This window comes from Alosa sapidissima, chromosome 13, assembly GCF_018492685.1.
Source record: "Alosa sapidissima isolate fAloSap1 chromosome 13, fAloSap1.pri, whole genome shotgun sequence".
NCBI lineage: Eukaryota > Metazoa > Chordata > Actinopteri > Clupeiformes > Clupeidae > Alosa > Alosa sapidissima.
The window spans coordinates 22999450-23014692 of NC_055969.1; the positions used below are offsets into that span (position 1 = coordinate 22999450).

General features: G+C 42.8%; 1 protein-coding gene across 1 annotated transcript; it reads left to right on the plus strand.

Annotated features, from left to right (window-relative positions):
* Positions 1 to 3021: 3021 nt before the first annotated feature.
* On the plus strand, positions 3022 to 12871 carry LOC121680540 (sodium- and chloride-dependent betaine transporter-like). Its single transcript, XM_042059940.1, has 13 exons — positions 3022 to 3172; positions 4546 to 4680; positions 5391 to 5601; positions 6026 to 6158; positions 7260 to 7394; positions 8668 to 8771; positions 9123 to 9247; positions 9346 to 9458; positions 10557 to 10697; positions 11641 to 11740; positions 11864 to 11964; positions 12130 to 12300; positions 12752 to 12871. The coding sequence occupies exons 1-13, from the start codon at positions 3022 to 3024 to the stop codon at positions 12869 to 12871; spliced, it is 1740 nt and encodes a 579-aa protein (XP_041915874.1).
* Positions 12872 to 15243: the final 2372 nt, after the last annotated feature.

The window sequence follows — 15243 nt, forward strand, 5'->3', positions numbered from 1 at the left end:
TTACAGTGCACTTCTCATTTTAAAGTATGTTATTATTACAAGATTTGAGATTTTTGGTTTCGTGTTACGGTTTGGAAATATGAGAAGTGCATGTGATTACTTACAACTTACTTATGTAGATGATAACAAGGATACTGGATGTGAAGTGGCAGCCAAAGGCCTTTTAAATATCTTTTTTGTTAGGAGAGCGTGCCAGGTCATGAAGAAACAGACCCCAACTGTCTGTTCAGCCTTAGCCATACTTTTTCTAGCGATTAAACAAAATCAAACAACTGTTTAGAACAAACTGTCTGGATGGTGGACAGCCTCCCAGGTTGTCTGGCTGTCTTGGTTCTGTCTGGGTAGCATGCTAGCATGCTAGAAGCAGTAGACAGGAAAGAGGCTTCCTCGTCTCTGTGGCTTTTGGCACCGTATCGCCCTCTTGTGGCCAAGCTGCAGGACTATTCTTCCACCTGTCTCATTCACTACTCCAGCCTTTTCTCTGTGTGTCTTGCTCTCTCTCGCTCTCTCTCACTCTTTCTCTTTCACACACACACTTTCATTCTCTCTGTTCATTATTAGAGTTCCATGTCTCTTTGTACAAAATCTTTGAACACTAGTAGCAGTCCGAATAAAAAGGGATGGGATTTAAAAAGGAAAAAAAATATGGGAATATTTTTGCAGATGAACTGTTCTTGTTATTTATTCGCTATGTCCTGAAGTGACTGGCCTAAGCAGAAGACTGTTGGTCACAGAGTTAGCTAATCTTCTTTTCTCTCTCTCTCGCTCTCTCTCTCTCTCTCTCTCTCTCTCTCTCTCTCTCTCTCTCTCTCTCTCTCTCTCTCTCTCTCTCTCTCTCTCTGTCTCTCTCTTTGGTTGGTTTTCCTCTTTGTTCAACTGTTCTCCCTCCTCTGTTGAACCTCTCACGTTCTCCCGGCTCTCCTCGGCGTTTTAGCAGTGGTTTTGTATGTGAGTCAGTAAGTACTGTTAGACTGTCTCTGAGCCTCTGTGATATCAAAACGAAAGAGAAAAGATTAAAAAAAAACACACACACACTTATAAAAACACCAAGTGTCTTAAAATATTGTATCGCCATTGTTTTTAATGCCAAGTACTACAGTACTACTTGTAAATGTTTGTGTTTCAAAATGTGGCCTCAAACAAAACTGATATATCATTCTGATTATTATTTGAACATTTATTTTGTTAAGTGCTGTTGACCACTGCTGTGAAAGTAGTTCATTTTTGTTGATTGTTATGGAATAAATATTTATGAAATTTCATAGTTGCTGTCCTAACTTTGTATCAGTTAAATTAAAACACTAATTAGTATTGCAGCCTACTTCGACTACAGGAAGGATGGTGTGTCTTCTGATAACTGTGAGGAAGGTAACTGAGTAATTAATTTGGACATAATCTCTTTAAATGTGACTTTTGCAATATATTTTTTTTGTAATTTCACTCTGAAGACTACAGGCTCTTCCTCTTCCATAGCCTTCCTCCTCCTCACTAAATAGAAGATGTGCTCAGTGGGGCCTCTCTCTGACACACACACACACACACACACTCAATAGTTTATGCAATAGTTTGGTTAGGTATTGAACCTGAGATGGTTAGACAGAGTTCCAAGACAATCATTGAATCCGACAACTGCATGTACTATACTACCTCTGCTGACAGCAGATTTATTCCGATGCAGTCCCTAGGCAGTAGAAACCAGGGAGAGACCATGGCTGTGCATTCTACACTTCTGGGTTATTTGTTTTATCTTTAACATGATAACAGAAATTAGATTTAACATGGTAGCAGAAATTCTAAAAAATAAAATGCCATTTCAGAATTTCAGTTTCGTAGAACTTACGGGACAGGCCAAATGATGAGAATTTGTTGTTTTATGGAAGTCTCCCCCATCATAATGAACATTTTTACAACAGTGCATTTCTCAAAACAATTGGTGCATCACATAGTGCACTGCATCACATAGTGGAGAACCTGCAAAAGCATGTACTTTGCTCAAAATGCTTAGTTTATGCCTCAAAAGCAAATATTTATGCCAATTAAACAATCCGTGCAATCAAAATTGACAAGTCATGATGTCATTGTTTATGTCAAAATAGTGAAACGGTTTTGCCTTACTGTCAATGTAACAGTTTACTCTGTAAGTATTTTCTAAAGAACAATGTGCAAGGCAGCACTGTTTTCTATTTCAAAACTACAAAGTTAGATATTACAGTATTGTGTGTGGAGGGGGTTGATTGCAAGACAGTGGATATGTTTCAAAGTTTTTTTCTGTTGACAGACATTGTGAAAGTATAAAGAAAATAAAGGCTTTTACAGTATTGTGCAAATGAAAAATGGGCAATATACAGTAAAACACCTCTTTGTCAGGGCTGTGCAACACTGTACATCTTTTTATACATCCTGACATTCCTGTCTGTCAGGTCACAAAAATGTATATGCACAGACTACAGTATGACAATTAGTTATGACAACTAGTTCAACACATTTGCATGTAATGACACAAGCGATGAAATAAGGCCAATTTGTTTTATGGGGTAGGACTATTCAGCAGGGAACCAGTATAGTGCATTTTGACCAACATGACATTAGCCATTAAAAATAAAATAACAAACAGCAGATTTTTACAAAATCAGTTGCATGACTGTACAAAAGCATTGTTATTTGTTCAAGATGGTTAGCAACTGAGAAAAACTGTAAGTGAAGTTACTTTTTTTGAAGTTACTTTACTAGGAAATAGACACTGTGTCCTTTGCGTTTAACCAATCTGAGGATAGGGTACACACACACACACACACACACACACACACACACACACACACACGCATATACACACACGCACACCCTCAGTTACAAGTCCGGTTTCCTAACCAGTAGGCCACGGACGCCTCACGGACATTTCCTTTCTTTAAGATATTCATATTCAGGCCTCACCACCACACATTAACCTACAGTACACACCTGACTGACACAGCCAGTGTCACCGTACAATTCTCTTCCACTGCCTCCGCGTACGCTTCATGCATGGACCCACCCGAAGGCCATGGAGCTGTGTCCGTACAGCAGAGAGGCACCTGGAGCCGGCGGCTGGAGTTCCTCCTGGCCTCCCTCGGCTATGCAGTGGGCTTGGGGAACGTCTGGAGGTTTCCCTACCTGTGCTATAGAAGTGGAGGAGGTAAGAATATACTGATGAACTGATGAAACGGATGATCTTTTTGGGCTGTAAATGCATATGTGTGTGTGTGTGTGTGTGTGTGTGTGTGTGTGTGTGTGTGTGTGTGTGTGTGTGTGTGCAAAACAGCGTTTCCCTACCTCTGTTATAGAAATGGAGGAGGTGAGTATACTGATGAACTGATGAAACGGATTATCTTTTTGGGCTGTAAATGCATATGTGTGTGTGTGTGTGTGTGTGTTTGTGTGTGTGTGTGCGTGTGTGTGTTTGTGTGTGTGTGCAAAACAGGTTTTGTAAATAAATATATTTAGAGATACATACACCAACAGAAGTATAGTATCAAAGTCCATCTGATATAATATGTAGCAGAATGTCCTGCAGGCAGTCAAAGCAATGAGTGACCACAGTGGCTTATGAGAGAGAAAGATAACTTGACAATGGCATATGGATGAACCACACAGTGTAGCTTGTATGTTGGCTAGCTTGATACAAAATACATTCAGTCACAACTTCATTTTGATTCTAGCTAGAAATGTAGTCATTTATGTGTCTTGTCTACACACTAGAGGTTATACAAGTGTGTTGTAGTACAGACGGGTCTCAACAAAAATGAATAATACTGAAACTTTCATATAATCTAGATTCAATACACATAAAGTGAAATATTTCAAGCCTTTTTTTTGTTTTGTTTTAATCTAGATCATTCTAATCTTGATGATTACGGTACAGCAAATGGAAATCAAAAATCTAGAATCTCAAAATATTAGAATAAAACAGGTTGCACTTTACTTGACGCTATCGACATAAGAGTGAAATGACACTGTCATGAACGTGTCATAAACTAGTCATAAACGTTTATGACAACACTTCTGTCATTAAATGTCATTCAGAATAAAAATGTATTATACAGAACTGTAGACCTGAGATGAGCTCTAATCAGCTAATTACAGTGGTTTCCTGAGCCTTTTGCGTCTCTGTCTGGGCAGGGCAATGGACTTTTCCATGATATTCTAATGTTTTGAGACCTACCTGTACGTGTCCTGGTGGGGTGGAGAGGATATGTTTTTTATGGTCACTCCACCCAATTTCCATGAAGCATAATAAACATATTCATTTATTCATTCATTCATTTGTGTGTGTGAGTGTGTGTGTGTGTGTGTGTGTGTGTGTGTGTGTGTGTGTGTGTGTGTGTGTGTGTGTGTGTGTGTGTGTGTGTGTGAGGTGTGTGTGTGTGTGAGGTGTGTGTGTGTGTGTGTGAGAGAGAGAAAGGTGTGTGTGTGTGTGTATGTGTGTGTATGTGTGTGTGTATGTGTGTGTGTGTGTGTGTGTGTGTGTGTGTGTGTGTGTGTGTATGTGTGTTTGTGCATTTGACCCAGGTGCATTCTTCATACCCTATATCATCATGCTGTTTCTCTGCGCATTGCCGATGTTGCTGATGGAGTTTACCATTGGCCAGTTCACACAGAGTGGACCTATACACGCTTTTATGAAAATATGTCCATTGCTCAAAGGTAATGTGTGTGTTTGTGTGTGTGTATGTGTGTGTGTGTGTGTGTCTGTGTGTTTGTGTATGTGCGTGTGCGTGCGCATGTGTTAGTGTGTGTATGTGTGTGTGTGTGTGTGTGTGTGCGTGCGTGCACGTGCGCAATTGTGTGTTTGTGTGTGTATGTGTGTTGGTGTGTGGTGGAGAGAGAGAGAGAAGATTTGTAAAGATTTTGAGAGATCTAAATGAGTAGATTTAAGTTTAACAACTACAGGGAGCCAGTGAAGGATGACTATCACAGAGAAGATGACTATCACATGCTCAGAGAAGTTAAGCCATCTGTCATAACATAATAAACATGATAACAAATCATTTTTCAGTTTGTGCCATTTTACTTGAAGTCAATGAAGAGGAACCAAGCTGGTTGTAAATATTTCGCGGGATAGATGAATTGACTGATTGATTGATTAGATTGTTAGGGTTTTTAAATATGAATCTTCAGGTGATGATCCCTCTTCCAAACTGAAATATCATTGATCATCATTACAGCCAGGTGTTCAAAATCACACGAATCCAGAGTCCGCATTTATTCAAGAATGTAATAGAGTAATTTTATAATATTATATACATATACTGTTTGTGTGTGTGTGTGTGTGTGTGTGTGTGTGTTTGTGTGTGTGTGTGTGTGTGTGTGTGTGTGTGTGTGTGTGTGTGTGTGTGTGTGTGTGTGAGTCCCAGGAGTAGGACTGGGCACTCTGGTGGTTTCTTTCGTCATCAGTGCCTACTTCAACACCCTCATGAGCTGGACCCTGTTCTACCTCTTCAACTCCTTCAGCTCCCCTCTACCATGGCAGACGTGCAATAACACCTGGAATGTTCCAGAAAGCTGTTCCGCTGAGTTTACTGTCAATGACACGTCCCAACAGTCAGCCAGTCAGCAGTTCTTTAAGTAAATTTACTTCCATCTCTTAAACAAGCTACTGTATGTGATGTTCTGTAGAATTCAAGTTGTCTTAAACACAACCACATGACTCACTTCCACTGGATTGCATTGTATTTAGTAAAATCCAGAGAACACAAATCCCTACAGGACAAATAAAGTATAACTTAACTTACAGTAACTTAACTTTTAAACCTAATACAGCACAATACAAAGAAATGAATACAGAATAGCATAGCATGAGGGCCAGCCCATGCTAACTTTAGTGGATATCTGCATAACACATAACATAAGTGTTTTGAAATTAGCTTGCTTATATTCATATGGTGTTTCTTCACATTCCGTTTCTTTTTCTTCATTAATTTTGAATGTTTTTAACTTAAACTTTAAAAGTAACAGACTGTAAGGTTGAACTGTCATATGTTGTGTGTAGCTACAGGCTTCTGGATGTCAGTGAAGGTCTTGAACACATGGGCAGTGTACGCTGGGAAGTGTTAGGGTGCCTCATTCTCGCCTGGGCCATCGAGTACCTCAGTATCTTCAAAGGGATCAAACTCACTGGCAAGGTACAGTATGTTGATGTTTACCTGCCCCAAATGGCGTACACTTCAATGCAGTGCCCTGTGTGCACTGCCCTGTGTGCTTACTCGTGGAGTGTGTAAATTTCAACAGAATAGTGTTGTCTTAAATCGAACACAAACTCTGTGCACTTAAAGGAAATGACGATCGCAACATTTAAATATAAAGTTATTAGTGTCCTTTATTCAACGTGAGCATTGAGAATAGCCGGACAGCTGAAACGTCTGATCGTGCTCCCAAAATTAAATGGACAAACTCTTGCTGTAGACTTTGTTTAAGTCAATTCTTTCAGTGTGCAAACTACTCCTCTCTTTCTCTTCAACTCTTGGTTTAAACGCACCTGGCTAAAACTCTAGATCATCTGAGCGCAACAATACTCCCCTGCATCCTTTATTCAACGTGGGCATGGTCGTACTGTGTCAAAACATGAAAGGTTTATGTTATACATGTAACTTGCTTGTATTTGTGTGTTTTTCACTGCTGCTGCTCCAGATTTCTCAACCTCGATTAAGTTTGAAAACGCTCCCTTCCCTTCCACTATGTAGCCAAGATGGCGTCTGTTGAGGGCGAAAAGTGTCCATCGTTCCTCACTCAGCTTTTTCACCGTTATGAGTGCACCATCCGGGGATTAGCAGGGCACTTCATGTCGTCGGAATTTTCAGTGTGAATACAATCATGCACTTAAATTAGGTATCGTAATGCACTAATGCACTCAAATTAGGTATCGTAATGCACTCATGCACTCAAATTAGGTATTGTAAGTGCAGAAGTAGCCATCTGAGTCACCCCACCGTGCTGCCCCCTACAGGTGGTGTAATTCACTGCTCTCTGTCTCCCCCTACAGGTGGTGTAATTCACTGCTCTCTGTCTCCCCCTACAGGTGGTGTGATTCACTGCTCCCTGTCTGTCCCTACAGGTGGTGTGATTCACTGCTCTCTGTCTCCCCCTACAGGTGGTGTACTCTCTGTCTCCCCCTACAGGTGGTGTGATTCACTGCTCTCTGTCTGTCCCTACAGGTGGTGTGATTCATTGCTCCCTGTCTCCCCCTACAGGTGGTGTGATTCACTGCTCTCTGTCTCCCCCTGCAGGTGGTGTACTTCACGGCGCTGTTCCCCTACACCATCCTCATCATCCTGCTGGTGTTCACCTGCAGACTGCCGGGGGCAGCAGATGGCGCCCTGTTCTTCCTCACGCCCAAGTGGCACAAACTCAAAGAGGTCCAGGTACACACCCCACACACACCTACACACACCACGCCAAGGCCCACACACACCTACACACACCACGCCAAGGCATTCAATGCCACAGGTAAACACCACACACACACCTACACACACCACGCCAAGGCATTCAATGCCACAGGTAAACACCCCACACACACCTACACACACCACGCCAAGGCATTCAATGCCACAGGTACACACCCCACACACACCTACACACACCACGCCAAGGCCCACACACACCTACACACACCACGCCAAGGCATTCAATGCCACAGGTACACACCACACACACACCACGCCAAGGCATTCAATGCCACAGGTACACACCCCACACACACCTACACACACCACGCCAAGGCATTCAATGCCACAGGTAAACACCCCACACACACCTACACACACCACGCCAAGGCCCACACACACCTACACACACCACGCCAAGGCATTCAATGCCACAGGTACACACCCCACACACACCTACACACACCACGCCAAGGCATTCAATGCCACAGGTACACACCCCACACACACCTACACACACCACACCAAGGCATTCAATGCCACAGGTAAACACCACACACACATCTACACACACCACGCCAAGGCATTCAATGCCACAGGTACACACCCCACACACACCACGCCAAGGCATTCAATGCCACAGGTACACACCCCACACACATCTACACACACCACGCCAAGGCATTCAATGCCACAGGTAAACACCCCACACACATCTACACACACCACGCCAAGGCATTCAATGCCTAAGGTAAACACCACACACACATCTACACACACCACGCCAAGGCATTCAATGCCACAGGTAAACACCACACACACATCTACACACACCACGCGAAGGCATTCAATGCCACAGGTACACACCCCACACATCTACACACACCACGCCAAGGCATTCAATGCCACAGGTAAACACCCCACACACATCTACACACACCACGCCAAGGCATTCAATGCCACTTAACACTAACACACACAGTGCAAAGGCTTTAATAGCTCACAATAACACACACACAACGCAAAAGGCCTTAACACCTGACTAACATACACCACACAAAAGGTCTTCTTCAGTGCCCAAACTAAAATCATTTTCTCTCAAATCCTAATGATATTACTTCCAATACATTTTGCAGGTTGTTGTGGACTTCAAAGGCTACTTTATATATATATATATATATATATATATATATATTCCTCTGTGGCCTGGGAATATCTGTTACACTTACACGTGTTCATCTACTATCAGGTTTGGATTGACGCTCTGTCACAAGTCTTCTTCTCCATCGGCGTGGGCTTTGGAGTCATGATCTCTATGGCCAGCTATAATAACTACAACAACAACATACTCAGGTTAGTGAAAGTACGGGGCCCCATGTCCCCATAGGGACTGCATGTGAAAGTAGTAGATTCATTTCTCCGTTCTGCAAGTTCAGTATATCTGCCATTTTTAAATATTACCAAACATGGGGGATTTGGTTAGGTGATTTTCGACAACAATTTTACTGTAAATACTGTACTAAACTTGAATGTTGATCTGTTAAGTCTGTGGGCTGACTATCCAAGTAAAGGGTTACCGAATCCTTGAATTTCCCCTTGAATTTCCCCTTGGGGATCAATAAAGTATCTATCTATCTATCTACATGTATCTATCTATCTATCTATCTATCTATATATCTATCTACCGAATCCTGTACTCTGCAGAGATTCTCTCATCGTAGCCTTGGCCAACTCAGCCACCAGCATCTTCTCTGGATTTGTCGTCTTTTCGGCCCTTGGGTACATGGCTCACATCCGTAGTGTCAGTGTGGAGGATCTCGCTGTCGGAGGTAGTGTACCATGAGCATGTCCATTCATTCAGTTTAAATAAAATCTCACTGAAAGCAGTGTGTGTAGTTTGAAGAATGACCCCCTCTGCTCGTCCCAGGGCCTGGCCTTGCATTTCTGGTGTATCCTGAGATCTTGGCCACCATGCCTGTTCCCCAGCTGTGGGCCTTCCTCTTCTTCCTGATGCTGCTCTGTCTGGGACTGGACAGTCAGGTAAACACACACACACACACACATAAACAACCAACATCTCAGGTCTGTAGCACCAAGCACTTCTCTCAGAATGTCATGCTAAATGGTTTATTTAGCATTTACATTTAGTGACTTATAAACTACTTGTAAGTCATGTATTAATGTTATCTAATGATAGTAAAGAGTTAACTAACCATTTAGTAAGTTGTAAATGGTTTGTTAAGTAAGGGACAATGTATGTATCTGCCAGTCATTATCGGAAAGTTAGTCATGACAGGGCAAACATTGCTGAGGAGTCTTGCTTCATCCTGAAGGGACTTATTTTCCGATAATGACCGGTATGTATGACATACATGTATGACATACATGTCAATGTATGACAATACATTATCCCGTTTATTATACGGCTACTTACCAAAACGAGAAAAGAAACTTCACACAAAATGGGTTTTTAAAAATTATTTTGTCACCATGTTGTGGCTTCCACTGAGAAAATAAATAGTTTTCCACACACATAGCAATTGACAGTTTCAGGTGTTAATAAAATAAAATAAAATTCCATAGCAATAAGCGAACCTACAACTCGAGGAATGACATGAAAGATGCTAATCAGAAGCACAAAACCTGTTGCTATTGACAACGGTCATTATACTTTGCAGTGGTCATATATGTTACAGACCTCCGAACGTTGGGAAGGCCCATTCATGTGAATGGAACTTTCTGCAGCACTTTGAAGTGCCATGTAATAACACATGTCACTATATCTCTGTCACTATGTCTCTATTTTTACTTACAGTGATGCCTTTCTTGGCCAGGGACCATTTGAAAAAGAGACTATAGTCTCTATTATTAAAAATAAATTTTAAAAAAGTGGTACCGTTCATTTTTGCCTGTTTCTTAGTGCTCTCTGGTTTGTTTAGTCTTAGTTCTTGAATTTCTCCTTGGGGATCAATAAAGTATATATCTATCTATCTATCTATCTATCTATCTATCTATCTATCTATCTAGTCAAGAAGTTGCTTTACCAAATATACTGGCAGACCTGTATAGAGACAGAGCTTTTTTGTTCACTTGTTTTGTCTGGCATTTGTCTGTTTTGTCTCATGTAATTGTCTCCAGTTTGCACACTTGGAGCTGATAGCCACCACAATGATGGATTGTGTCGGTCCAAAGATCCCCCCGTCTCTAAGGCGAAGGGAGGTTCTGGTTCTGCTGGTGTGTTTACCCAGCTTCCTGGTGGGACTGCCGTGTGTCTTCCAGGTAGTGCCCCTACACACGTCTCCTCCACCCTTAGGCACAGCCCCCTACACCCCCATACTCTCCCAGTCATACACACCCACACCATCCCCACGTGGCCCCCTACACAAACACTCACACACACCCAACACACACACACACCATCCCAACATGCCCCTTACATAAACATCAACACAAGCTCCCCCTACACAAACTCTCACACCACCCCCACACACAACACCACACCATCCCCACATGGCCCATTCACAAACATCCACACACTCCCCTACACAAACACCCACACCATGCTTACACTCCCTCTACACAATCTCTGGTAACACTTTACTTGACAGTATCGACATAAGAGTGACAAGACACTGTCACGAACACATGACACTGTCATGACACATGAACCCTAACCTCTAAACCTGACCCTAACTGTAACCCTAACTCTAACCCTAACCTTAAACCTAAACCTAATCCTAACCCTAACTTGTTGACAAAAACTGAATGTCACGTTTATGACATGTTCATGACAGTGTCATGTCACTCTTATGTCGATACTGTCAGGTAAAGTGTAACCCAAACTCTCACACCACCTCCACACGCTCCCTTACAAAAACACCCACACACTCCCCTCCACAAACACCTACACACTCCCCTCCACAAACACCAACCCCACCCCCACACAAACACCCACACGCTGCCCTACACAAACACCTATACACTCCCCTCCAACAAACACCTACACACTCCCCTCCACAAACACCTACACGCTCCCCTACACAAACACCAACACCACCCCCACACAAACACCCACACGCTCCCCTACACAAACAACCACACGCTGCCCTACACAAACACCCACACGCTGCCCTACACAAACACCAACACCACCCCCACACACCCCCTACGCAGATACACATGCAACAGCACTGCTTGACTCTCTCACCTGCTCCACAAACAGGGTGGGGTGTATGTGTTCCAGCTGATGGACCACTACACTGTAGCAGTCGCAGTCCTCGTAATGACCGTGATGGAGATTGCTGCCATCAGCTGGATATTAGGTAGTACTGCACCACCGCTATGTTTTTGAAATTCCACTGGTCCCACAACCTGGTTCAGTTCTGTCAATCTGTTCCTATTGCTCTGTGTCTTGTTTCATTCATGTGTGTTTGCACTTAATCAAGGAGTGCAAAGATTCTCCATGATGCTCACAAGTATGTTGGGAAAATCTACAAATATGTACTTCAAGATTTGTTGGATGGTCCTCACACCACTGTTGGTGTTGGTGAGTTGGACAGTCTATTTACGTTATGTTCTGTGCCTTGGTCCAAGTAACCCTTTTGTGATTCCTGTTACCTGTGGTTTGCTATTGTAAATGATGATGATGTGAAAATAAACATTGCAGGCTGTATTTGTGTGTGTGTGTGTGTGTGTGTGTGTGTGTGTGTAGGCTGTATTAGTGGCCAGTATAGTGCAGCACACCCCTCCTCGCTATGAGAAGTGGTACCAGTTCCCTGATTGGTCCAAAGCTGTGGGCTGGATGTTGACTATGGCTTCCATCATCTGCATCCCCCTCGGAGCACTGCATGAACTCTACACCAGGAAGGGCTCTCTCATGGAGGTTATATTGTATAATATTATATATTGTATTGTATCATATCACATCATATCATATCATATCATATCATATCATATCACTGATGGGAGGTGAGAGGGGTCTTACAGTATGTTGTGTTGTGTTGTTGCATTGTGTTGTGTTGTGTTGTGTTTGTGTTGTAAATCTTCTCCTCTGCTCTGCTCTCCTCCTAAGAGATTGAGGTCCTTAGTAGTGTTGTTGTGTTGTTATTGTTGTGTTGTTGTGTTGTTATTGTTGTGTTGTTGTGTTGTGTTGTGTTGTTTTGTTATTGTTTGTGTTGTTGTGTTGTGTTGTAAATCTTCTCCTCTGCTCTGCTCTCGTCCTCAGAGGTTGAGGTCCTCAGTAGTGTTGTGTTGTTGTGTTATGTTGTGTTGTTATTGTTTGTGTTGTTGTGTTGTGTTGTACATCTTCTCCTCTGCTCTGCTCTCCTCCTCAGAGGTTGAGGTCCTCAGTAACCCCCAGTCTGGAGCTGGATGTTCCCCCAGCATCCCATCAGGAACAGGAGATCTGCCTGTCCAGCAGATCTGAAGAAGCCTGCTTACACAGCTCAATATGAACACACACACACACACACACACACAGGTACACCCCCACCACCCATACATCCCCCCCCCCCACACACACACACACATACACACAGACCCGCCTCCACACACACACAGGTACACCCCCCCCCCCCCCCCCCCACACACACACACACACACACACACACATTACTCCCCCCATACACATACACACCATAACACCATCTTCTATTTGCAATGTTTTGGTCAGGGTTAGTTTGGGTCAATGGCAAGTAGGGAATGTGTGTGTGTGTATTTATGTGCCACGTTTTGGTGCTTGACTGTCAGTTAAGTCCATGATGTGAGTGATTTGTCTGTGGGATTGTTTATTTGTAGTATTCTGCCACTTGTAAACTTTGTAAATGTCCATTGTCTGCAGCTGTAGTTTGCTGTTTCTAAAAATAAAGTAGGATCAGCACTAGTCTGCACACATTGGTGTATACTACGAATCTCGATTAGTGGGTTAGCGAGGTATGTTGCGCTCAAAGCCAGGGTATGCGGTGACACGAAAGTGGATCTGTTTTAGTGTCGCTATATCACCATGGTATTTTATGCTGTCAACCAAACCTGGTCTTTTAAATAGAGGCGGTCTTGTGCGTCTCCACGTTTCTCGATTGGCCAACGTCATCCCAACACCGAGAACGCGCACAGATCTGTGGGGTATACTACGAAGCACGTTAGACATATCTAGGCTATGTAGACATATCGAGGCTTGACAAAGCCTTGACTCAGGGGTATACGTTAAGTGATACTACGATTGCAGTTATGTGATATATTTGTCAAACTAGGCTTTCAGCTCAGATCTGTGCGCGTTCTCGGTGTTGGGATGACTTTGGCTAATCGTGTAACGTGGAGACGCACAAGACCGCCTCTATTTAAAAACAATTACTTCCGCATTCATGAGCGATAGCTTAATCTACACTGCGGTCATTTTTTGTGTCTAACCTATAACATCAAATAAATCAGTTGTCATCAGTTGTTGTATGGTATGCACGTCCATAGTTGGATATTTGCGCGCACAGCACTATTAAAGCGCATTCGAGACCCAAAATGTTAGTAGAGGCGGAGCTCCACCTGTAAGATATATGACAGAATCCTACACGTGAGACAATTGATTGGTCAGTGTGCGGTAGATTACACGATTTGAGCTATAACTTAGCACATAACCTCCTCCCGACCAGGTTTGGTTGACAGAATAAGATACCATGGTGATATAGCGACACTAAAATAGATTCACTTTCGTGTCACAGCATAGCCTGGCTTTGAGCACAACATACCTCGCTAACCCACTAATCGAGATTCGTAGGACACCCCACTGACCTGAAAGCCTAGTTTGACAAATATATCACATAACTGCTATCGTAGTATCACTTAACGTATACCCCTGAGTCAAGGCTTTGTGAAGCCTCGATATGTCTACAGAGCCTACTGTAGATATGTCGAATGTGCTTCGTAGTATATCCCAATGAACAGTCCCTGATTCTCAAACAATCATCAACAACAACAACAACAACAACAACAACAACAACAATCAACTGATCCAGATTTAACTGAAAGAAGAGGCAGAGTACCGTGAATATCCTGAGTAACCATTTAAGCTTTAAAGGGACACCAGGCAACGATTTCGTGTTAATTACTCATCTTCGTAAGTCGGTATATGGTTAAATGACTCATTACAGGGCGAATGAAGACTCTCTCGCCCGCCCCTACTGCCTGCAGGAAGAATATCCCGCTTGCAAGTTCAGTGTATCGTACCCACCGACCGAAGCAGGCAGGCTAACGAAACGCTAGAGATTGTTGCAAATGTGTGTATACATGCAATGGCAGAGCCGGCGAAGAAGCAGCGAAAACGCTTGACGGAAGACGCAAAGAAAAGGAAAAGGGCTTCAGACCGAGCGAGGGGGAGTTTCGTAGAGAAAAGGCATCAGGCTTGCCTGGAGTCCCTTTAACATTCACTTTTACATGTGTGGCAGTGGCCTGAAGTTTAAATACTTTTTAATGTCCTTTTAGTTAAAAATGCAAATGTCTAAATAGCTAAATGCATTGTCTAACTTTAGTCCACTGGTGGCACTTCAAAAGAGCTTAAATGACTCAGGGGAGGGTCTAAAATTACTCTGCTAAATTTCAAAACTTCTCCGCACAGGCATGCATGGATTCCCAAACGTCAATAAGAAGAATACACTAATATATCAGAACATTTAATGTCACGTCCCTAATGGTCAGGACTACTGTGGTAACACTACACAGTCGAGTGAAAAGGCATTTTACATATATTTGTACATATATCTTATTTTCTTCTATCAGATAGATAGATAGATAGATAGATAGATACTTTATTGATCCCCAGGGGAAATTCAAGTATTGA

What these genes read in the sequence shown, in the direction of transcription:
- LOC121680540 (XM_042059940.1), top strand. Translation starts at nt 3,022, where the DNA reads ATGGACCCACCCGAAGGCCATGGAGCTGTGTCCGTACAGCAGAGAGGC. An exon ending in GTCTGGGACTGGACAGTCAG is followed by an intron (nt 9,459 to 10,556) that starts GTAAACACACAC and finishes AATTGTCTCCAG; the next exon opens with TTTGCACACTTGGAGCTGAT. An exon ending in GACTGCCGTGTGTCTTCCAG is followed by an intron (nt 10,698 to 11,640) that starts GTAGTGCCCCTA and finishes CTCCACAAACAG; the next exon opens with GGTGGGGTGTATGTGTTCCA.